Consider the following 25,501-nt stretch of genomic DNA (forward strand, 5'->3'; position numbering starts at 1 on the left):
AGAGCCACGCTGGATCAGACCAAGGGTCCATCTAGTTCAGCACTCTGTTCACACAGTTGCAAACCAGCTGTTTACCAGGGACCCACAAGCAGGACACGGTGCAACAGCACGCTCCTACCCATGTTCCCCTGCAATTGGTGTATCCTTCCCTTGGGCTTTTTGTTCATTTTAAACACAGAAGCACTAAATATATGCAATTTCTTCAATACACCCACCAATAATTTTGATGGGTTATTCAAAAAGGTTGTGGGGAGCAGAACTGTGAAAAATCCTGTACATTAGGAAATACCTAAGGTTGGTCAAGGTCAGAAAGAACCCCTCCAGAAACACCTTTCAATTAAATTAATGAAAGAAATTAGCAAGGTGATATGCATAAAATCAACTCATATGTATTTAGAGAAAGCTCTGATATGAAAAGCAAGCATGGGACTATGTCATGACTCATTTCTCCAATTGTTGGAAAGAAGCCATACAAAATGTTAAATGTAATATTAATCTACTCACAAGGTACCCAATATATTCAAGGCATGAATCTTACATGGCTTACACATGCCCAGTTACGCAACAGACAATACTTTCAACTTCCAATTGCCTGGCAACCCATCCAATAAGGCCACCACCATATCCTAGTAGCCAGTGCGCCATCACTTGCAATAGAAGTATAGAGTCCTAATTACTGAAGAGTAATACTGAAAAGATGGAACTGGTAAAATGGAAAAGACAGCATAAGCATTTATGGAATGACTGGGGAAGTATTGAACTCAGTTGACTGCGTCTGGCATATTTCTGTTGTGTAAGGGATCTCCAGACTATTGAGTTGCCGTTGATTATTTTTCCACAAAGAACAAATAGAATTACAGTGGACTTATGTTGTTGTTAAAGGCTTGGGATGAAGTCAGAGTTCCTCTCTGGAGGTTTTATCCTCAGGCTTAGGGTTTTCTTTCTGAAACAAAACAGAACAAAGGGAACCACGTCAACATCACCATTTTTCATGGAAATATGAAGGGGGGGAAGACTTGAGATCTAGCTAGAGCAGCTGATGGCAACTAATCCTTTCCTCCCGGTATCTCTTCTCCCATTTTACTTATCCCAACAACACTTGCACATGCCATCTAAAAGCAGGAAATCTCTCACAAACCACCTTTGTCTTTGTAGACATGCCGATCTGTTTCACATAGTGTAACAACCGATGGTTAACAAACTGTAGGTTGGTGAGACGATAAGCAGGAGCAACTGTACATGCTCCATCCCTGGGTTGTTTATCATGACATCCAAACCCAGAACTCTGGGTTAAAACCCATGAGTTCAAACTCTAGGTTGCTTGCCCCCAGCAACCCAGGGTTGTGGGTGCAGATGTCGTATTAAACAACAGAGCATCTCCAGGTTATCACAGCAGGAACAGGTGGGCGCACAGGAACTAGCATGCATGCTCACTCCCACTTGTCATCTGAATAATGTTATCCATGGATTGTTCTGACATGCAAACTAGGCCACTGAGAAAAAGCACTCAGCTGAAAGGCAAGCCTAGATGTCCGTCAAAACAGAATTCCCCTTCTCTTGACAGGAAAGGCTGAAGATCAGTGGTAAAGTGTATCCTTTGCATGTAGGGAGTCCAAGGTTCGATCCCGGCATCTTTGAATCAGGTTGGGAAAGACGTCCTAGAGTCTACAGACGTCCTCTGTAACCCTAGAGATCTGCTGCCTGGCAGTGAAGATAATATTGAACTAGATGGACCAAACGTGCCACTCAATATCAGGCAGCTTCCTATGGTGTTATGAGATGGCAAGTGATACATTTAAAACATAATTGAAGGCCCTAAAGCACAAATCATATATAAATATTCATATAAATATTCATTTCAAGTTTAATTCTCAGCTCTCAATTCAAACCATGTCTACAAAAATGTGAGATTCAAAGAAACATGCACAAAAAATGCATATATTTGTGAAAATAGCATTAAAATGCATTATATTAGGAAAATTACTTGCCAAAAATGGACAATATCCAATGATGTCATTCCACTAATGAAAATTAAGTGGCACTAGCATAAGGGACCTCTAGTGCAAGGTCAATAGTGTTAGCCTATGCAACGAGTTTTCCAGGGAATCCCATCATACAAACTGACACTATTAGTGTTATGCCAGAGATCCCTTACGCTAGCGCAACGTAGTTTGCATTAGCAGAATGACATCATTCAATAGTGCCCAATATGTACGCTAGGTAAAATGGCATACAAAAATGCATGGTTCAAATTTCCATGTGGCCTTCTTCTTTTTAAAGAAGAATTCTCAAAGTTTGGTTGGAACTGGACCTAAGATTGGAAAAATGAGAAACGAATTTGACCGAACTTGACAGATTTATCCTAAGCAAATCAGTTAGTGAGTTCTTGCCTGGCAGCCAGGCAGCTCTGGGGATACAGGGCACAGTCTTTATTTAATTGATGCCAGGCATTTATATACTGCCCTTCATAATACGGTTTACAATGTAAAGGCTGATGACCTCCTCCACAACAGCAGCAGGCTGCCTCTGTCAAGGAAATGATCCAACTTTGCTTATGCCAGGTCCAAAACATTCCCCATGGTCTGGAGTCCTTGTGCCCCAACTCCTACACATACATTCCACCACAGCTCCCCAGTTTTCCGTAAGTCCAAAACCTCCTTTCCCAATCCGTGAGAAATTAACAAAACAACGGAAGCCAAAATGTCCAAAGGTTGCAAAAACAAGCTGTGTAAGCAGAGGAGAAAACATACAAACCGAGAATAATCATTCACATTTGTCCAATTTGCGTAATATATTCCAATCCTAGAATTGCATGTTTGGTGATTGTTATTTTTTAGCACATATCTCTCAGCCTTTTGAGATGGCAGAACTTTTCAGAAGATGAAGCAATTCCACGTAGGTGAGATATTAATTTCAAAGATATTAATTGTAAACCGCCCAGAAAGCTGCAGCTATGGGGTGGGATATAAATGTAATAAAGGGAGAACATTTCCCCAGGGGCATTTCCCCCTGGGATGACTATACACACAGGTCTTGGAGACACCCCAGGGGGAGATGCATTATGGTTCTTAGTTGGAGCCAAGAGAAGATACAGATGGCAATATATAGCCATCCATCGGTGCAAGCACACTGCTACCATCGGCTAAGGAACCAGAACAGTGTTAACATGGAGAGCCAGACAATTCCTGCCATATGAGAAATGAACTTCATTATCTTTGCATTTCATGTGCATTCTTTTTTTAAAAAAATGCAAACGAGCTACTCAAGGTGGGGGGATTGATAATGATTGGGATCTCAGCAAGTGTTGAGGGGGAGTTTTAACCCTTTCCTTCCCAGATGCAGCCTTGATGTTTCAGACTAGGATAAGGGAGATATGGGTTCATCACACCCGTACCCAGCCAGGAAGCTCACTGAGGCCAGATCTACGCCTCATTTCATATCATCCCATCATGGTGGGCTATAACTCTCTTCCGCATTTAAATCTCGCTTGTAGGACACACAATGACATCTGTTGTGGTATTTTGAATAATAAAGAATAAAAAGTGGGAAATAATGCTAGAAAAGCAGTATACAGAATGCGTAATGTGCCCTGGCAGCACTAGTATAGATTTAGCATTGGTAACCTTGAGCCAGTCACCATCTCCCAGCTTAGCATGCCTCATACAGTTCTCCTGGGGGTAAAATGGAGAAGGGCTGAGAACCATGTATGTTGCTTGAGCTCCTTGGAGGAAAAAGTGGAATGTAAGTGCAGTGGATAAATAAAATGTTTGCATTGGAAGAAAATCCCCCATAGGCAGCAATGGGGAATTCCCTTCCCATGCAAAAAGTAGCTTCAAAGAAGTGATTTTTATCACTTCAGCAGGGAAGGAAAATGTTAAACACCTCCTCCTCCTCCTCACCTGCTGTGGTCCCAATAATCATCCCCCACAGTTGCTGCTATTTGCATTTTTTACAACGCGCAGGTTAAACGTAAAGACACATTTACCACACATCAAGCATAGCCCTTAATTCATTATTTAGGTGCCGAAAGGGATGCTCTGAACTCTACCACGTTTGTCAGGCATGAAGCCAGACAGAGGTAAAAAAAAGTGGGCAGAACTTTTCTAAACAGTGGGTGGGGATGATAATGGAGCAGAAAGCTGTGACAGGCCAGCAGAGGAGTCACTTAAGTAGTCACCTCTTTCATCCTCTGTAAGAAGCCATTGCAGAACTCCTTTACTGCCTCCACAGTGATTTCTTCCAGGGGCAGCACAGCCTGCTCCTCGTCAGGAGTGTGGTACGCAGCCAGTGCAGGCAGCTGGGACTTCTTCAAGTGAAAATAAGACATCGCCCGCTCGTTGCCCTTTACATGGATGTCCACCCAGATAAAAAGAATCTACAAGGAGAGAATGTCAAAGCTCTTGAGATGCTCACCCAGGCAAGTAAAATGATCAAAGGTCCTGAGATGCTCACCAAGGCAAATAAAATTATCACACAGACATGTATTAATGAGAGGTCAAAGGAGGTCCCATTAGACAGAATGATGATGACCCTAGACTGGCCTTAAGCTCCTGAATTGTTACCCCGAAACTTTAGCTCAGGGGTGAGGAACCTCAGGCAGGGGGCCAAATCTGGCCCTCTGGGTTTGCCCTGGTGGATACACTCCCTTTCCCTGGCCCCACCCCCTTTCCCCCAACCACCAATCATTGGGACGTTTTCCGATTTTGTGCAGTTTCACACACACACACACACACACACACACACATTCTGAAAGATTGAATTGACTCTCCTAAGGCTTAGATACTAGAAGTAAGAGTTTTAAACTACAATATGCAGGCGCCTGTCTTCACGGTGCCAGGTGGGCACCGCCTGCATCCTCAACTCTGCCCTTCCCGTCTCCTGGGGTGGTGTCAGGATTAGGAGGGAGTGCAGGGGAGCGGTCATCCAGGTCCTGGAGCCAGCCCCGCCCTCTTCCTGGTAGAAGGCGACCAACCATTGGTCACCTCCCACCAGACTCCGCCCCCAGGTTGGCCCCTGATTGGCTGCAGTGACATTAGACAGTGGAAGTGCCGTGTTGATGTCGCTCCCTTTGAAAAATTCAGGGAAAATACCTGCCTTTTTCAAACCGCAGCATCATGGGGAAGCCCCGCGGTGGCTGAGAACCTGAACCTGCATCATCTAACCGACAGGGCACAAATCCACAGCCACCATGGGGCTTTCCCCATGCATAGATAGCCTCCTGGTCTCTTTTGTATTTTTGAGCCCACCCATTTTGCCTTTGCCTCAGCATCCACCCATCGCCAGAATACGCCCCACCCACCCACAGCCCAAGAGCTTCTCTGAAATGGAATTTGACCCTGAGACTGAAAGAGTTTCCCCATCTGTGCTTTACCTCATCACAAGTTGGAGACTGAATTCCATAACCCAATTTGGGCTGGAAAAAACAAGATTCACTATGGAAAACATATTCTGTTTGTCATACTCTGCTGCCAATATTATCTTGTTTTAATATATTTACGTTTTCTTTTTGCATAAAAATGTGTCTGGGTTTTTTTAAAAAAAAAATACTTGATGCAAACTATTCCAATATCACGTTTAATGTGGTGCTTTAAAGTAAAGCATTCTATATTATTCAAGAACAGGTTTCCAAAATTCCTTAAAGTGTTGTTGTTGTTTAATTTAATGCATTTCCTATAATTGACCAACCTCAAAGGACATTTCTTTGAGGAGAACACTATTGGATGATTTGCTCTAATCAGAGGAAATTATTGGCTGCACATTTCATTTTGCATGAATAGAAGTGAGAAAAGATTATTCATGTTTATCAATAATCATATATATGAAGTTAGAAAGACCAGGAGGAGGAGGAAAGGAACTCGCCCCTAATTACAAAATAGCGAACCTCAAAGAACAGCAGGAGTCAAGGACAATTGACAGGCAGGGTCCAGGGGCAAAGTGGGAACTCAAAAGTGGGGGATGCTACTTCTAAGTCACTCCCCTTTCCCACAACCCCCCAAAGTCAAGCTACCATTTCCAAACTACCGTTGATCACATACCATAGAAGGATGCATTCAAATTTATGCAACTTCTTTTGCACAACTCCCCACCCCACCCCGTCTCCTCCTGCCATTCATCTAAAACTCCTGCTGTGCAGGGAATGCTCTGCCTTTGATCCCATGTAGGCTAATGGCCTTGACCAATTATTGCCAGCTGGAAATCTGGGCACTTGCTTGCCAGACTTGTGATGAAGAAACAGCACAGCGTAAGCTAGAGGGGACTGACTCACTTCACTGTGTAAGCAAAGGATGCTTTCCAGGCAACTAAACCCAAAGAGGGGAGAGATTATTTGGATGAGCACTTTAAGTCGAATGTAAGCATTACTCCCGTCCTGCGAGATTTTGGCCTTCTATCTTTGGATCTTCTGGCCTGCTACTTGTCTCGCCGTTTCTCTGATTCACTGTGACTGTGTACAGCCCAAGGCTACATTAGACATGATGCGGAGTAATAGAGCAAAAGCGCAGTTCTCTTATTAAGTGTCATTATAAGCAAGGTCGCGTCTTTGCGAAGAGCAGACCTAGCCAGTATTTTCTATCAGGTCCTGTTCCTTGAAAAATCCCCATAGTTCGGAACACTGGTTTGCATGATCTCGGCAGCTGAAGTGAACCACTATTTAGCTACACTTCCCTTAGCAGAAAACTAGAGCGATCTGCCCAACCCTTTCAATGGGTGGGACCCCCTTCCTGCTGCTGCATTCCCAAACCATTTACTTCATTTCTCCCCATCTCTAGCTAAACTTGCTCTTCTACAAGATCCACTTTTCGTACTGGGAGTGAGTTCTGGTAGCCATCCTGGAAGGATAGAATCCCATGGTGAAATGGTAAAAGAGGGAAGGGATGTAGCTCAGTGGTAGAGCCTCAGCTTTGCATGCAGAGGGTCCCAAGTTCAATCCCCGGCATCTCCAGGTACGGCCGGAAGAAACACTGCCTGAAATCCCGGAGAGCCATGGCTGCCAGTCAGTGCTGACAATACTAGGCTAGATGGACAAAGGGTCTGACTCAATATAAGGCAGCTTCCTATGTTCCACTGTAGCTCGTTTCAGCCGCCATAATCTTGCGACGTAGGTCAGCCTCTATTTCCACATTACAAGTCAGTGGAGCAATAGACAAGGTCCCTTTAGTAGCAAATAAACCTGCTTTGTATGAAGTCATGCGCTCTTCCATCCAGCTCAGTAATGTCTACACGAAAGGTATTGAACCCGTTTCAGCCCATGGCCTGAATTCTATTTCAAAAAAGCTCTCAAGTGGCACATTGCAGTGCTGGTCAGGGTCGAAGGAAAAAGAAGCAGTGCCAAAATACAAAAAATAACAGCATGTTTTAGATTAAAGTTCTTGCAGTCAATAACTAAGCTTTAGGTGTGACAGTTCTGGTGTGAATTATTTGGTATTGCTGCCTCCTGTTAAAAAGGCAGTTAGCAGAGAAAAGATGAACAGCAGAACAGATTGAGCATTTACTGGTCCCACATGCGCACAAATCGCCAAAAAGGAGAGCACACCCTTCCTAGGTGAAGAAAAGCTCAAATGCTTTACTCACAATATTCTTGCCTAAAAATGTAAGCATAGAGTTTCAAAGAAAGTTTGTTCAGTCTATTTCTTTGTGTTCAGAAGCAAACACAAGTGCTACCAGTGATGGTGGAAGGTCAGAGAGGGGAGGAGGAAGGGGTGGAGCAGGGATCATAAGGCTAGCTGTGGTCTAAATCCCCATGCATTAACTAACTGCAACACTGCTCCCTTCCTGCAACTTGCAGACAAAATTGCAATATTCCCAATAATTTCAACATTTTAGAATGGGGAGAAAACCTCCACCGCATCCAGGGAGCCATCAAATGATCACTGGTGATGGGAAATTGGAACTATGGCGTGCTGGCTTGGGGCCCTGGGTCTGAGATTCTGTACCCCTGGTCTACACTATCTGGCACTGGCTCTCAGGATTTCAGACAGGAATCTTGCATGGTCCTACCTGGAGATGCCAGGGATTGAACCTGGGTCCTTCGTCATGCAAAGCAAGTGCTCTACCACTGAGCTTTGACTCTTCCCTAATTAGTACAAGTGTAGGCAAGGACCAGAGTATGGCAGACAGACTACACCATTAGAAGGCCCCAATTCTTAATATGGTTCGGTATGATAGCTCCTTAGAGCTACGGAAGAGAAAGTTGGACCTGCTCCTGCCCAAACATACAGCAGCTTTGATCCTGCACACCTCATGGTCTTTCACCCTATTAAGGCATCTTTTGTGTAGAAGTTGTTTGGAATTAAAAAAGATGGGGGAAAGAATCCATTATGAGATCACCTGTAGCCCCCGGTGTTTACGGCAGTCACTGAAATAGAAGCAACAACAAACTCCAGCAATATCAGTCCTGAAATTCTGACTCATAGTCCTCATCACAGCTCATCTGGCAAGTTCAAGGGAGAGTTGTGCCATCACTTGGAGGAAGTTCTTAGGGCATATGAAATGTTCAAAGACATTGGGAGAGGTAAATGGAACAGCAGCTGCAGCTGCCAAGTTCTTTTCCACAATTGAATTGGGCCGCAAATATTATAAAATAGAAATGTAGGTTGGCTGTCAGTATTAAGAAGGATCCCATCACCATAAACACACACACACACACACACACACACACACACACACGGTTGGATCCAGACTTAGTCATGACTAACCTATGTCCCATTAATTTCAGTGGGTCTACTTTAGATATGACTAAGTCTGGATCTAGATCTATACATACACCATTTTTATAGCGTAATGCTTGATTATCCTTTTTGGTTTTGGGGAGAGTTGTTTCTTAGAATATCACTCACCTGCACCCGAATATTCTGCTAATGCTTCATTGTCGCCTTTGCATTCCTCATACATAGTGATTTCCTCTGCATTTCTCATCCTCTGGACACTGGAATCAACATCTCGGGGTCACCTCTGGGTGCCTCCTCTGAGGGAGGCTCAGAGGGTGGCAACAAGGGAGAGGGCTTTTTCAGTGGTGCCCCCCAACTATGGAATGACCTCTCCCCACTCAGTTCTGCCTGACGTCAACACTGTCGTCTTTCCTGCACCACCGTAAGACTAGCCTCTACTCCCAGGCATTTAATGGCATATAAGGGGGCACTTATGCTAGTATTCTATTGAAACTGTTTTTAGTTGTCTAGATTATTTTAAATTTGGTATATTTATATTTTATGCTATATTTATGCTTTATTTTATTTTCTTATGTACTGTTGTAAATAAATACATAAAAGGTGATATCCTTCCCACTTCTTTGGCAGAAATGGCTGCTTGGGGGGTTCCCCAAATCCCCTCATGAGGTGGGCCCAGAACGTTTCAAACTCACCTCCCCTTGAAAGAGGGCTGCTGCTTCACGGTACTTGTCAATCCTCTCTGCATGCTTTGGGGACAACTTGTCAGTGAACAAGAGAAGGTGGATCTGAACAGCACTATCAAAGAGGCCTACTGCAGTCTGCCAATATATCATCAGAAAAGAGATGAAGAAATACGTTGATTAGGGAATGTGCAGCCTGGGTCAATGTCAGAACTCCATGCCCTGGAACTTTAAGTTTTCAAAATGTGAGTCACTCCCTCAGAAGCATGAGATTGTTCCCTCACATTTATAAGGGGAGAACACAGTGAGTTAAAAGTCTAGAGAAGCAATGAGCACAGATGGTGCAAGTTCTAGAATGAGGTAGCACTGAGGGAATCAAAACAGGTTGCCAGATGTTCTTTGCTATGTCTGAGCTTTGGCCTGCTTAATCGATCAATGTCAAGTTATTTCCTTTTTATGTTACACATTATGTGTAGTGTTGACATTAAAGTATTGACATGTAAACCGCCCAGAGAGCTTCGGCTATGGGGCGGTATATGAATTTAATAAATAAATAAATAAATAAATAAATAAATAAATTTAAGAAAGAAAGAAAGAAAACAACAATTTGAAACTTCACAAATATGACGTATTCACATATGGGCCCGATGGTCTAGATTCAAGAAAAAGAATATTCAAGAAGAGCCATCTCTTCGCATCTTCTCAACATATGCAACAAATGGAGAAAGGTAGAGCGGGACCATGCTATTGGCTCCTTCCTCACTGTGCAACCCATCAGTCCCACCCACTCATCCCTTGATGTCTGCACATGGCGTGTGAGTGACATGGCCAAAAGGAGAGTGCAGGCAAATGGTAATCCTTCATCGCACACAAAGAGAAGCTGTGAAAATTCAGGTCAGGATCTTGAAACTCAAGATTTCCTCAGAAGAACTCAAATCCAGGACCAAAATTAATGGAGGAGTTCAACATTCAAAAAGACAAAATTCCTTTGAATATTTTTTTTCTTTAGCATTTTGCAATTTTTTTACTTTCTACAATCCATATTTGAGTCTGTAGATCCCAATTCTCCTTTCATGTTAATTTTCTTTGTGCTTGTCCTGAATTTTACTGCAGCACCGTCAAGCATTTGCAGCCCAACCCTTTGTGTGTTTACTTGGACTTACTCAATGGGATTTGTTCCCAAATCATTGTGTATAAGAACGACACCTTCATTGCCAATGCCTCTTAATCATTTAAACATATTTTCTTTATCACTACATGTACATACGTTAATTATCATGAAATTCTGTATTTCCATTAAAAAAATGATGAGGGTGATGATCTGATTCTTTATTTTAATCATAAATTGGATCAAACTTGCTATTTGGCATCAAGGGCTCTCTCTGAGTCAGATCGCAAACCCTATGAACTGAGCGGTGGAGAACTCTGTGGAAGTGTTGACACTAAAATGCTGTCACAAGAACTCCCTGACACTGCCATTAACATTTATTTATTTATTTTAAAAAAACCACACACAGAGAGCAGAAGCCTGGAAAATATCTGAACATCATTTTGAACTGTGTTTGAAAGCCACAAGGCTGAGCAGACTGGAGGCTAGCAGAAAAAGAAGGCCTGGAGCTTTCCATGCATCACTCGGAGACGGGACGACTGAGCAGCACACACTGGGCCTCTGTGAACAGCCCTCGAGTCATCTGGCCCTGCCAATGGTCTCTTTGCATAGTCTCCAGTTGGTGGATAAGTTCTCATCTGACTTTTCCTTCTCCCTTCCCGCTGCCTTCTTCCCAAATTGCAGCAGCCGCTCCCACAATCCAAACAGGGGCCTGGACAGCCTACAGCTGACCTACTGCTTCCCTGTGTGCCACACATAACCACAGAGAAAGAGAGAGAGAGAGAGAGAGAGAGAGACTTTGTGTCAAACTCTGCCAGCTTTTCTATGAAAAAGAGGAAAGTGTGAGAGGATTCCAGAAGTAACAAGAGGAGGTCAGCGAGTGCATTTCTCGAAGCACCTTCCAGCTTGAGAGCATTGGGACCTTGGCATGGTGGGAGGTCCGCTTACTCCAACCTTCAAGCTCCTAGCTCAGTTTTCTCAGTCCATACAAGATGGCAAGACTGAAGCAGCATGCAGAAAATGCAAGGAAAGCCTATCAGGAGGCTATCTAACCAAGAAAGAAGAATTTGTGACAGTTGCACACACCTGGGTGGTTCTCCACCCGTTGACCCATGGTGTGGGGCGAAATCTCAGCCAGAGAAGCTTCTTACATACAGAGCCAAGATGCAGTTACCTGCCTGGTAGCCTTATATGATGTGCAATAAGCATGTGTTATTGTGAGCCACTTTGGGCGTGGCTTACCATTGAAAGGCAGAAAATATAAACCCATGGTCAAGACGAAGAAGTGTGGGTATGCTCTTCAGTCATGGGTATGGCAGCCCTGGACCCACAGTCTCCAACTTGGAGCTTTGCCTAGTGAGATGGAGTCAATGGATGATCCAAGCAGTGCTTTACAGCTGCCAGTTACATGCATCTACAACAGGCTTTGTACAATTTGTGACCTGCCAAGCTGAACCTGTTTGACTATGGTAGTCCACTATGGTGGTCCACCAGGGGCCCAACAAGCCACCTGCTGTTGTTTTTCTGGCTGTTTGAAACTACACAAAAGGAAGGAGGACAGGGGGGAAGAGAGGTTGTCAACCAATGGGTGGTGGGATGCATTCAGCTTGGGTGGGACCCAAAACTGATCTAGGACCTCTCTACTTTCCTTCAAAGGAACCAGTTCCCTTTGTTCTAGGATTAAGACCTGTATAAATAGGAGTATTCAGCTTTTCTCATTTAGTGCTAAAGCACAGAATTGCATGGCAGGATGGAAGTACATTAGACCTACATAAATAAAGAACTTACTGTCTGGAGCAGAGGTGGTGTTGTCATTCCATAGACAAATAACTCGTTGCGTTGTTAAGAAAAGAGAAAGTGCTGCCTAACTAGAAGTATTAATACTAAGTCCATGCCTTTGCTCTTGGACTGAGAGTGGGAATCAAATGTGTAAATAACCCCAGCATGTTTTAGAGAAGTCCTTCATTACCATAGGGTTGTACTCGGTCACCCAACGGAGTGCATTGATCACGACAAAACGACTCAGCTTGGCGGCATCAATTTCTTCAATGTCTTGGAGTTCCAGATCTTGCCTTTTGTTATCCACCTGAAGCAAAGCAAATCGTCTTAGTGTCATTGCTCTATGTCAGTCATCATTTCCCCATTTCCAATCTCCAAAACAAAAGGTGAACCTTTTTATCTTGCAGTCACCCTGCCTCATTCATGTGATAGACCTCGACTTCCACTTGCAACCCTCCCATGTTTTCCCACTGCTTCTTCCATCCTTTATGTTACCAGAACAGGAGGGACAAACAGAGTAAATGCACAATGCCTTTTGACCGGTAGCACTCAGAGCCTCCATCTGGAAACACCCAAATTCAGTACACTACTTATACCTGCCTCCCCTCTTTCTGGATGGTATGATCCCTAACCAGATGCCTAGTGGAGTAGCAGAACCAGGGTTTACAGGGACGCAGTACCAGCAGTTTTTTATTAGCATCATTTTATTAGCATCATTGGCTACTTCCACCCACTCAGAATTCCCAGTTCCCTCTGAGGTTAGCTTCGGTCCTCCAAGTAACTGGGAGGAAATGAATTTTCCCAACAACTATATACCATGCCATGTTAGAATGCAAAGTATTTGAGGGTGGTCTGGTGTCAAATGGGCAATTAAGACCAATTATCTTTACAAAGCACTACTCCTGGTGGAGATGAAAACTGCTAGAACTGATTTGTTCATATGGATCAACACAGATACCTGAATGTTTGGATTCTCCTTCAGGGTGTGGCTATGGGGACCATCACAATGAGCACTTGCACACTTCAGTATTGTCCACTGCACATATCAGATCTCTGGGACTCTGCCCCTCAACTGCCCCACTCCATAAATAATAGGCTCATTGTACCACAATTGCCATGTGGCCCTGCCAACACATGCCAACACATTCATTTCACTTCCCCCATATAAACACACACGCTGCATTCCTATCTACAATTTCAGAACGTAAGAAGAGCCATGCTGGATCAGATCAAGGGTCCATCTAGTCCAGCACTCTGTTCACACAGTGACCAACCAGCTGTCAACCAGGGACCCACAAGCAGGACACGGTGCAACAGCACCTTCCCACCCATGTTCCCCAGCGACTGGTGTATACAGGCTTACTGTCTCATACCGGAGGTAGCACATAGCCATCATGACTAGTAGCCATTGATAGCCTTCTCCACAAATGTATCCAGACCCTTTTAAAAGCCATCCAAACTGATGGCCATCACTACATCTTGTGGTAGTGAATTCCAGAGTTTAACTATGCGCTGTGTGAAGAAGTGCTTCCTTTTATCTGTCCTGAATCTCCCACCAATCAGCTTCATGGGATAACCCCGGTTTCTAGTATTATGGTGTTGCTGTTGCACTAAGATTGTAAAAACCTATGGTTATATACAATAAAATTGGACTGACTGAAAAGATTAGAGTATTATGGGAGAGGGAGAAAAATGTCTCCCTATCCATATTCTCCACACCATGAATAATTTTGTACATCTCTATCATGTCTCCCCTTAGCCTCCTTTTTTCAAGCTAAACGTACTTTTCCTAATATTTTCATGATGATTATAGTATTCACTAGTCCCCAAACTTTGAAGCAACCATTTCCTTTATCCCTTTGCCTTAACTAAAGGGCATAATAGAAACTGTGGAAGATTTTAGAGGTGGGTTATTATCAGTCGCATTAAATTGCCCTGGACTCTAGAAACAAGGGGAATTCACTGATAACCATTTGTAAGACCTCTGGAAAGAGGATCTTAAACCGATCTAAATCTGTCAGTTTTTTGAAAACGTTCGTCTGCTTATTTCATTACTTCTAAACCTAATAAACATTGGCACAAGCATGGGTGGATTTCCTGGAAACATTGTGCAAGCAAGAAGCCTCTCCAATAAATAGAGGAATTTTTCCAGCAGATCAAGGGGGGGGGGAGTATTCAGGCTCCACAAACACAGTTTGGGGAAAGATCTCCTTCTGACATCTTCCTGGATCTACCTTATTGACAGGCCTCATGATAGACAGGCAGGAAGGAAACAAAAACAAGAAATCCCAGGGGAACAATTAGATGCTTTGTTAAATCATCTCACCGATGCACGGCTCAACAGGGCATACTTGGTAAAACATTGGGCTCGATATGTCAAACTTAGGAAGTGTGCACCTATCTTTGTGATTTTTTTAATATGGGAGTGTTACCTTTTCTGGAGATAGGTCTGCCTCTGCCCACCAGTCCTCTTTTCCATACAGTCTCTCTGGGTACTAGTTCTTGACTGTAAAGGCGCAATCCCGTGCATGTGTAGACAGAAAAAAGGCCTACAACTCCCAGCATTCTCAGCCAGCACTGGCTGAAGAATGCTCGGAGTTGTAGGACTTTTTTCTGTCTACACATACACAGGATTGCACCCTAAAGTGTCTATCTATCTTCAGTCCATGATAAGAACATGAGAAGAGCCATGCTGGATCAGACCAAGGGTCCACCTAGTGCAGCACTCTGTTCACACAGTGGCCAAACAGCTGTTGATTAGGGACCCACAAACAGGACATGGTGCGACAGCACCTTCCCACCCATCTTCCCCAGCAACTAGTGTATATAGACTTACTCCCTCTGATACTGGAGGTAGCACTTAGCCATCAGGACTAGTAGCCATTGATAGCCTTCTCCTCCACAAATTTATCCAACTCCCTTTTAAAGCCATCCAAATTGGTGGCCATCACCACCACATCTTGTGGTAGTGTGTTCCACAATTTAACTATGCGCTGTGTGGAGAAGTACTTCCTTTTATCTGTCCTGAATCCCACCAATCAGCTTCATGGGATGACCCCGGTTTCTAGTATTATGGGAGAGGGAGAAAAATGTCTCCGTATCCACATTCTCCACACTATGCGTAATTTTGTACACCTCTATCAGAGAGGCTTAAGGGTTCCCAATTCTTCTCTCACCACCTTGGAAGTAAAAGAAAAACAGCTCCATAGAAAATAAAGAGTGTTAAACTGGTACTAAACATGTGTGCGTGCGTGCGTGCGTGCGTGCGTGCGTGTGTGTGTGTGTGTGTAGGGGGGAGGGTTTAAAAAAACCAACCTAAAGGCACAGCATTTCTGAATATGTGCAGAGAGCCTTTCCCATCAGAAACAGAAGGTTTTTTTGGGGGGGGGGGGGTTGAAGTCAATATATGGGATTGCCTTGTCATTCATAGTACCACAGCAGATGTAAAAATTGCCCCAAATGGAAATTCAGCCCATGACAAAGAGAATCCTGGGAGACAGGGGATTTAATTGGAAATGTATGGTAGGCAAGGAAGGTGAATGAGCTTCATCAACTGTGGGGTGGGGGAAGGAATCGTGCTTCCCTACCGTTGTTTTGCCTCCTGCTTCTGTCCCAAAACAGGGACGAGCAGGTTCCTCTTTTTTCACACGGGGAAGGAAGAGGAAGCAAGGAATGGCCACATGGCCCATTTAGTGGGAGTTTTTAACACTCTGCTTCTCCTGAACACAGCAGGAAATGGCGGCAAGTTTCGTTACAGCCACACACACACAAAAGGGATTTTCTCTGTCTTATTTTATGACAGAAAAAAGACCAGAAGGAGTGGTAGACACATGGGAAGCGAATGGCATCGTCAAAAGGACCCACGAACATCTGTGAGTGGTGAGGAATAAGTGTGCTAAAAAACACTCGTCTGATTGCGCTACTAATGAGGGAACCTGTGTACAGACAAACATTAGTTACATTTAGTCAAGATGGGAGTCTTTTCGTCCATTAATATGAGAAAGTCTGGGAATCTCTGTTCTACTACATAACCATACTTAATGTTTGCCTCACTGAAAGGCAAAGGACATTGAATCAGGACCAACGCCATAAACTTCTGTTGTACATTTTACAAGAAGGGAGCAATCACGGCAGTTGGTGCCATTCCTTTAACTTCTCCATTTAAGGGCATAATCCTATACATACTTTCCTGGAACTAAGCTTCAGTGGTCACAGTGGGAATTACTTCTGAATAAACATGTATAGGATTGTGCTGTAAACCAGCTGAGAATCCTGTCCAGCCTTTCAGTCACTGATGCTCTAATTCTTCTGACCTGATTATTCTTGGTCTGCAGTGTAAAGAATGATTAAGTAGTCATTTATGAATGATTTATTGCAGTCATTTTCATTTGCGTGAGTCTTCATAATTCTAGGGATAAGTATTTAGTCCAAGTTTCTGCCTCATTTCCCCTGCCTTTTGCTCTTTCTTCCAAGTTTATTCAAGGTAAGAAGAAAAAAATACCACCTATATAAATTCTTCAACTTTTTGCGAGACAAGTAGAAAATCTGTATTTATATACTGTCGACCTAGTTTAATTCTGGCTGCATCCATTTGTTTGCCACACATAAATAACCATTTCAAGAGAAACAGGACTCAAGGAATGGGATCCTGGGTGATGGCCTTCCACAATCAAATAATTTATTTAATTCACCTCATGCACTACAGCTTAGAAGAGCCTTTGGAAGAAAAAGATTATGACCAAGTGGAAATAATCCAGTTAAATCTGGTTTCCATTTGTAGCACCTGTTGAAATTACATATAATGTTAATGGATAAAGTATGAGTCATCCTAATACACTTTCCAAATCTAATTATGCTTCATATATTTGTGAGGGAAGGTGAGACTCCCTTTCCAAACAGCTTACCAGTTGCCTCTACCTTTTAAATGTGCTTGACGCCATTTTAAAATCCCAGATGGAGGCATAACAAAGCTACCCTGTCCAGCCATGAGGCAAAATGCCCCCACTGGTGAGCCACATCCCTAAGAGGAAAAGAGTTTTAAGAGTTTATCTGAAAGGTGCAATGGCCAAATTCTGTGAGAAAATATAAGAGGGATCTTTAATAAAACCCACAGCCCTACTATTTCATGCCTCCAAATTTTAGCCAAATTGAGACCTCCGTAAACTTCTGATAATGGTAGCAAAGAGGGGGAATGCAAAACAAAAGGTAGCCAAGATGACCAGGCCCCCTCTGGTCCAAGGCTGGCATCATGGTTGGACAGCTGCCCAGGGCCCACAGCCCAGCAGTAGTAGGGTGACCATAGGGAAAGGAGGCCACGGCTCCTGTATCTTTAGCAGTTGTATAGAAAGGGGAATTTCAGCAGGTGTCATTTGTATGCCTGCAGCACCTGGTGAAATTCCCTCTTCATCACAACTGTTAAAGCCGCAGGAGCCCTGCCCTCTTTTGTATATGATCAAGAGGCCAGGGCTCCTGCATCTTTAACTGTTGTGATGAAGAAGGAATTTGACCAGATGCTACATGCATACAAATGGCATCTGCTGAAATTCCCTTTTCTATGCAACTGTTAAAAAATACAGGAGCCCAGTCCTCCTTTTCATATGGTCACCCTAAGCAGGAGCCCCCTGACAAGAGCACCCTAGAGTTGTTCCTCCTCTTCACCATTTCAAACTGCTTGTTCACCTGCCTCTCGCTCTGGCCCAGACAATGGAAGTGGTGAGAAAGAGGAGCAGTAGATGCCATGGCTTACTTGCTCACTGGCTCTTTGCCTATCAAGCAAGGGCTTGCCCATACAGCTTGTTTACACCGACCTAAATGCGCATATTCACGTTTCAGGACACATGACGCAGCTGTCCATTCGCCGTAGCACCGGTTTTTAACACAATAATGCGTATATTGGCATTTTCAATTTACAGTGACTTTGGATCACATCCAAGTTTGCACCATGTCATGGTTATGTGTCTTTGGGGGAGTTAAATCATATTTTCACATGTGGGCGGTGCTTTGAGGGTAGGACGTGATTGGCCAATTTCCCACCTATCCGCTGTCTCGTTCCTTCACACTGTTTTTAGTTTGACTTCTCTGATTTTGAGGAGCTCCGCAGAGAGAGGTTATTAAAACAAATAGGGGGGAACGGGCATCCTCCTCTGCTGCCTTGTTCCTTCCCCCTCCCCCATGCTCCTGGTTTGTCTGTTATATGAATCTGCGGAGCTCTGTATATAAAATTTATAGCTTCCATCATCTCTACTCCATAGCATCGTATATGCAATAATGCGCACATGTGCATTTATCATTGCACTATAAAAAAATTAAGGAAATAAATTGCTCTTGCTGCTGCAGTGTGATGCTCTTTACCTAGATTCGAATCAACGAAAATTCGGGATTATATTTAATGAGGAGCAATCCCGTTGTCATATAGACGGGCCAAGAAATAATGAGAAAGACAATGAGGTGCAATGGCAGAAGATGGCAATGGCAGTGAGAAGACAAGACTCATTGAGGGAGGAGGCCCATTGAGGATGTCTTGCCTAAGGCCCACCCCCACCCCAATAAAAAACTGGAGATGACACTGTTCTGGCCTCTTATAATTTAAGCACTGTAGAGATTGGTGGTGTTGGTGGTGGGAATGGATGCAATTCAGATGCATTAGCTTCCCCATCCCTACTCCTACTCCCCCCCCCCCAAAAAAAACAGTGCTCCTGTGCTTTTAACTACTATCTAAAATTTAGCAGGTGAAAGCTTTCTTTGCATGCAATTGAAGTGGTGAGAAATACTTCATCTGTGTCAGAAATTGATGGTAAAGGTAGAAGAGCTCTGATGGGTCAAAAAAAAACCCCACCTTGGCAACTCAACTGGAGATTAAAGTGCTTCAACCTGTTCCTCTCCGTCATAGTAGCTTGATCTGGACTACTATAAGGCTTGTGCACAAAGAGGGTGCTGGGAGTGTTATGTTTGGTTCGCATCCTGATGCGGTTTCTGTGTTCATTGTTTTGAACCAAAAAGGCACCCAGGTGGGATTTTGCGACGCAAATATTTGGAAGCCCCACAGACAGCCACCCTACATTTCTATGGTGATCCAACAGCAGGAAAAGTCTTACTTGAAAACACTTCTAGATAGATAACCTTGAGGAAGGAAGTGGCTTCAGGTTTTGCCCCACACAGTGCTCATCAGTTAGCCATTTCGACAAAACTCATGGGTTTTGGCTGACCTGGGCATGGGCCAGCTGCAGCTATTAGCCTTGAGCTGCAAACACCAGCTATGCTGGAAAGAGCTGTAAGGCACTTTATTCATCACTTTATTTCTATAGTGCCTTCTTTGGAAGTGGTTCTTCAACCACCAATTTCTTGACAATGCTAATAATTCCAGTCACTTTGGGGACTATCCCACCCTGCATCTAGATGCCCTTCTCTGTAATCCCCTCTTCATGGACACTTAGCTACCTAAGGCCTAAGAAAAAGATGAGAGTGACTCAGAGTGTTAACTTCCAGTACTAAATTAAAAGCCTAAAAGAAAAGTCAGTTGCCAAAGAATCTAAGTACAAGAGAGAGAGGGGACTTGAGCTCCAAAACACAAAACTATTCCTTTGAACCTAAATAAAGATGGCACTGGAGGGTAGTACTTCGCTTTGCAGCATGTGAGCCTTCCAGTTTTTTTTAAAAAAGTCCTTCTTGGAGTGTACCACTTCAGATTGGGTGATGCCTGCTTGATGTAAAAAAAAATACCTTCCCTACAAGTAGAAGTCTGGCATGTCCAGCTAAACTATGCTACCTAGAATACTACTTTCTGACATGCTAGCTTCCATGGATTGGTATTGGGGTAGGTGGGTGGGTGTGTAAACATGAGAGAGCATTCAAGCATGCATTCCTCTTCCTGCAATCTGAAGAAGTATCAACCCACTGGCATCACATCTTCCTGTTTGGATTAGCTCTTTGTGGTTTGTACATTTAACCCCTGAAAAAATGCCCAATAGAGATTAGCAAATGTGATTTTATGTTGGATTTATAACAACACTTCTGCACAGTGGCGTAGTGGGGGGAGGCCTCAGGGGCAGTTGCCCTGGGCGCAAAATTCTTAGGGGCGCAAAAATTTCAAAAAAGAAGAAGAAAGAAAATAGTAATAATAAATAATAAAAAAAAATCTGTGTAGATCCAACTGTGTAGACAGGGCAAATAAACGTTTTACAGCATTTTTCTTGTCAGGTCAGGAAGGCCTTGCAGGCTGCATTTCCTCCCAAACGGGCCTCTCTAGCACATGCGTTGCTGCTCTGGCTACCTTCTAAGTCATCCAGAAGGAGGACAGAGCAGTGACGCGTGTGCTAGAGAGGCCCGTTTGGGAGGAAATGCAGCCTGCAAGGTGATCGGTTATCATATCAAGGTCATCATATCAGCCATGATGCTAAATAAAAAAGAATCAGGTGGACAATGCAGGAAGAGGGGGAAGACAGAGCAGGAGCAACAAGCTAAGCTAGCTGGAAGCCTTGAGAGGTTTCTTGTGAACACTGCTGAAAGTACACCAGGCTCACCAGCAGCACAACAGGAGCCTCAGGAGCCTGCTCCAGTGTCAGTGGACATTCCTGTTGTTGCTTTAGAAGTAGAGACAGCTTTGCCTGAGGATGCTTCTACTTCTGCTCAGCCAAATATTCTGCCAGAGAGTATTGACCTACAAGTTTTCACTGATATTGGCTATTGGCCAGAAACTGTGGATAATAATTTTAAAACTGAACTTGTCAAGAGAGGGATAGTGAAACTGCAGAATAAGGACGCATTGTTTCCAAAAGACAGTGATGGCAGGTAATTTTCCAAGGATTGGTTCTACAAGAATTTGGACAATGGTGAGACTTTGTTAAGGACATGGTTGGTGTTTTCTCCTGTAATCTGTGCTGCATATTGCTTTCCTTGCATGCTTTTTTCAGAAGGCCAAAGGGAAAAATGATGATCTTATCAATGAACAAATTCAGCACACATGTGCTAAGTACACAGAGTTGAATGCTGCAGCTATGATCGGCGCCACATTGTCTTGTATAAGGAAGTCAATCCTGATGAGCAGATTGCTAACTGGACAGCTTTAGATTTGCTTCGGTGGGTGTACAAGAGGAAGCTGCAAGAGAGTTTGACAAACTTTGTTGTGACATTTAGGCCTTAGCTAGACCTAAGGTTTATCCTGGGATCGTCCCGAGTTCGTCCCTGCCTGCTCCCGGGATATCCTGTGTGTCATTTACATGAACAGGGATGACCCCGGGATGATCCCGGGATAAACCTTAGCTCTAGCTAAGGCCTAAGAATCTTTCTAACTATCACTGTTTCAACTGTCAGTTGTGAAAGAAGTTTCTCAAAAATTAATCAAAACGTCAGAGATCTACAGTGACCCAAGAAAGATTGCGTAACCTAGCAATACTGTCAATTGAGAGAGATTTCAATGTAGATTTCAATACTGTTATTGAAAAATTTGCACATATTTAAACCAGGCGATTTTAAATAAATGTAAGTACTGGTATATTAGTATTAAATTAATTTTACTTTACATAGATCAGTATTTTCTTAAAATATAATACATGTGCTTGGTGGGGGGTACGGGGTTCAATACTGGACTGGTGGAAGGGACTCAAGGGGCGCTAAAGGTCCACAGATTAGGGGCGCAATACTTGCCTTGCCCCAAGTGCTGGCAACCCATGCTTCTGCACCTGTATATATCTTCTGCCTTTGCCTCACCTGTCTGCCCTCCCTGCCACTGAACCAGTCTGGCCAAGTGTTTTCTTACCGACTTTCAACTTTCCTGCCTTTAGCCTCAATATTCTATAGTGAGGAGTTTTTAAAATGGCTAAACAGTAAAATGAAAGCGTAACTGCAAATTAGCTATGGTCAGGAAGATATTTTTTCCCCTCTCTGAGAGGTGGCAAAGCTAACAATGCCCTTATTTACTTCCTGGCTGAGGTAGGAGAAGGAACGGAGTGGGTGTACAAACACAGCCTCCACTGGCTAACCTGATATTCAGGTCATAGACGTGCACAGGAAATCCTTCAGGCTACTTTGCGTGGGTATTCTGGTAGCAACTTCCTCGGCTAGTTAGCATCCTGGACCAGGTTATGCTCTTTAGTCAGCTGAAATCAACTTGGAATCTGGTAGCTTGCCCAAACCAGTCTAGTCCTAATATAGATGGTGGATACTTTCTGTACTGATGTGAGCTTGGATGTCACAGATATACATGACTTGTGCTGTATAGAGATGCAAGGGGAGAGTCACACCCCTGTGTTAATCTATAGACGATTGTGGAGAGTGGGAGCTTTAGAGGAGCCACTTATAAATTGCCAAAAAAGAGGAAATGCATCACCCAAAACGCTTCCTTGGCAACTGACTTTTCTTTTAGTCTTGCCTTCTGAGAAATACGTGTTTTGTGACCAGCCATACCCACCATGGCAGCCATTTTATCAATGGGCAAGCCCCACGCCCACCATGGCAGCCATTTTGTGAATGCACGCATAACGCTGTATCAAAATTCCAAATGTGCCCACTGACCCAAAGAAGTTGTGAATCTCTGGTGTAGAGGCTCTAGCAACTGCCAAAGGCCTAACTTAAACAAAAGGGGGTGGGGGAGAGAGAAAAGTCTTACTTGACTTGCCAGTCAGTCTACAAAAATAATTACTAGCCATGATCTTTGTTTTAGCAAAGTGGTGATTGAATTAAGGTCCTTCCAAAATATTATTTTGGCCTTCTTAAAGAGAGAGCAAGAGAGGGAAAGAGAAACTATTCTCTTTATTAACTGATCTCATTGTGCCTCTTTCTTTGCTAGAGTATTCCAGGCCTCATCCTGTTCCTATCACAAATATTTCTTCATATTTCCAATGTGGCTAAAGTGTTGGACTGGGAGTTGGGAGATCTGAGTTCTAGTCCCCGCTCAGCCATGGAAACCTACTGGGTGACTTTGAGCCAGTCACAGACTCTCAGCCCAACCTACCTCACAGGATTGTTGTTGTGAGGATAAAAATGGAGAGGAGGATTATGTACGCTGCCTTGGGTTTCTTGGAGGGAAAAAAGCAGGATATAAATGCAATAATAATAGAGTATTATATTGATTCCAACTACGATTAAAACTGAAGAAGAGACCCCCAACAATTTATATTGTTGACAACAACAGCATTGGAGTATCATTCCTGGAAGAAGAATCACAAGACAGAAAACCTACCTTTCGAAAGACAGAGATGGTATTTGTTGTGATATTATAATAAGAAAGGACTTCAGAGCTGTTGCAGAATCCAAATGGTACATCTTGATTTTTTTCTACCATAGCAAGGAATTCTGAAACTTCTGGTTGCGTTGAATCCTGAAAAAATGAGCGGCAGGGAGAGAAAATAAAAAGTGTAGGGCATTATACCATACTACAAACGTGCATCAGCTGTAAACCATAGCTTTCCCCAAAGAATAGTGGGTCATGGTGTAGATGCTGAAAAATAATAATAATAATAATAACAACAACAACAACAACAACAACAACAACAACAACAACATGCAAATAAAGATTAGTGAGCCCCCAAGATGATAACAACAACTTGATTCCCCATCTGAGACCTCCTCACAGAACTAAAGCCCAGTGAACTTCAGGGAAAGAGAATGAATATTAAACCAATTGTAGTCTATATGCTCTTAAAGAGGTGCAGGGGGTGCATGTATTCAGGTGTTATTCTTCTACTTGTGTAGAAACAACTTGATTAACAGGGATAGGGCAGTACATGCCAGGCCTACCCTCAATATCCTCACACACTCAGATCTTGGGGAGTTAAACAGGGAGGTCTGCAGCTGTCAGAAACTCTGGTACACCCTGGCCCTGTAGAGGCTCCTACTCACGTGCAAGCAAACGCAAATAGAAGCCCCCACTCAACACAGGGAGGTCAGGAACTGCGTGATAAGGCTGGCATGCACGGCCCTGTCTCTCTTAAGTATGTTGTTTGTACCCTACTCAGCCTAATGCCCTGAATAAAACCATACAGAAGCAGAAGGGGGAAATGAGAGAGATAGGATGATAAAAAGAAAAGAAACAACGTGGAGAACAACAATAACAAAGAAGTAACAAAAAGTGAAAACAAAACAAAAAAGCATTAACAAACCAAATAAAGGATAAGAAAGTAATTCTATAGACAGGAGAGATTCCTGAGATTCTCTTCAGACCTTTTGCTCTCAGCAAGCATTTAGGGGAAGAATGCTGACATCTGGTGGCTATTTGTAGTCATACATTACAAGTTACTTCAGGGTCCCTATTCCAGATGAATCGGTATTCCATGGAGAGGATTACTTGGTAGCCCTTAAAATATATGAAACCTTAGAAGTAGCTTTCAAACTGTTCATCTGTTGTGCTCGAAAGACTGAGCAGGGCTTGCTGACTACGATGATTTCCCATCAAGATGGCAGGTGAATAGTTCCTAAAACATGGGCATCAGGTACTGTCTGAATAATATTCAGGAAGTGGCTGTAGCTCAATGGTAGAGTACATGCTTTGTATGCAAAAAGTCCTAGGTTCAATCCTTGGCATTCCAGGTAAGGCTAGGAAAGGATCTGAAACCCTGAAGAGTCGCTGCCCATCAGCAGCAACAATACTGGGCTAGTTGGACCACTGGTCTGGCTCAATAGAAGGCAGCTTCCTATGTTCTTACACTGATTACAGTATCATTTTGATTCATATCAGAGCAGCTGAAAAAGGTGGAAGCTGAAACATTTGCTTTAAAACATTAATATTTCTGTTGTAATATTCACTGTATTAAGGTTTAAGTACTGATTGCATCCTTCTGGGATCCAGAATAATCAATCATGAGTGTGATATGCTCATACACATAGAATATAGCCTACAACCTCCACCATCAAAAATAATGATATCAGTCTGTTAGTGGAGCATATATAGGTAGCTCTTTGTTTCCTAATCTGTTCCTACCCATCTATCATAGCACCTAAAAAAAGACTCGCAGTATTAACTGACAATGTTTGTCATCTTTGGAAAGGAGATATGGAAAACTTTTTACATTTCAAGTAAAAAAATTAGCCAATATACACAAAAGTTCAGAAGGAATGTAACTCTGGGAGAAAACCAGAAACATGCAACTTCACAAATATTTTAGGATAATTTCACTCTGGTTCATTTTTATACTGAAGTATTAACAACTGGTCTTCTGAAAGTTACATACACATTTCATGAAATTGCCTCTAATTAAGCTAAAATTCTCAAACCTTCAATTTCTTCCAATTCTCAAACCTTCAATTGATTTGGAAACAAAGTTCACAGCCAACTT

General features: G+C 43.2%; 1 protein-coding gene across 1 annotated transcript; it reads right to left on the bottom strand.

Annotated features, from left to right (window-relative positions):
• Window positions 1-693: 693 nt before the first annotated feature.
• On the bottom strand, window positions 694-25,501 carry ERP27 (endoplasmic reticulum protein 27). Its single transcript, XM_063133681.1, has 6 exons — window positions 25,440-25,501; window positions 23,410-23,547; window positions 12,424-12,540; window positions 9,359-9,484; window positions 4,178-4,375; window positions 694-943 (listed from the first exon to the last, which is right to left on the bottom strand). The coding sequence occupies exons 2-6, from the start codon at window positions 23,509-23,511 to the stop codon at window positions 896-898; spliced, it is 591 nt and encodes a 196-aa protein (XP_062989751.1). The 5' UTR covers window positions 23,512-23,547; window positions 25,440-25,501; the 3' UTR covers window positions 694-895.

Source organism: Elgaria multicarinata, chromosome 9 (assembly GCF_023053635.1).
Source record: "Elgaria multicarinata webbii isolate HBS135686 ecotype San Diego chromosome 9, rElgMul1.1.pri, whole genome shotgun sequence".
Classification (NCBI taxonomy): domain Eukaryota; kingdom Metazoa; phylum Chordata; class Lepidosauria; order Squamata; family Anguidae; genus Elgaria; species Elgaria multicarinata.

Coding starts and splice junctions, on each gene's coding strand:
- ERP27 (XM_063133681.1), bottom strand. CDS start 23,511: ATGGTAGAAAAAAATCAAGATGTACCATTTGGATTCTGCAACAGCTCT. Junction 12,541..23,409: donor CCATCTCTGTCTTTCGAAAG/GTAGGTTTTCTG, acceptor GCTTTGCTTCAG/GTGGATAACAAAAGGCAAGA. Junction 944..4,177: donor TCTTACAGAGGATGAAAGAG/GTGACTACTTAA, acceptor GTTTTGTTTCAG/AAAGAAAACCCTAAGCCTGA.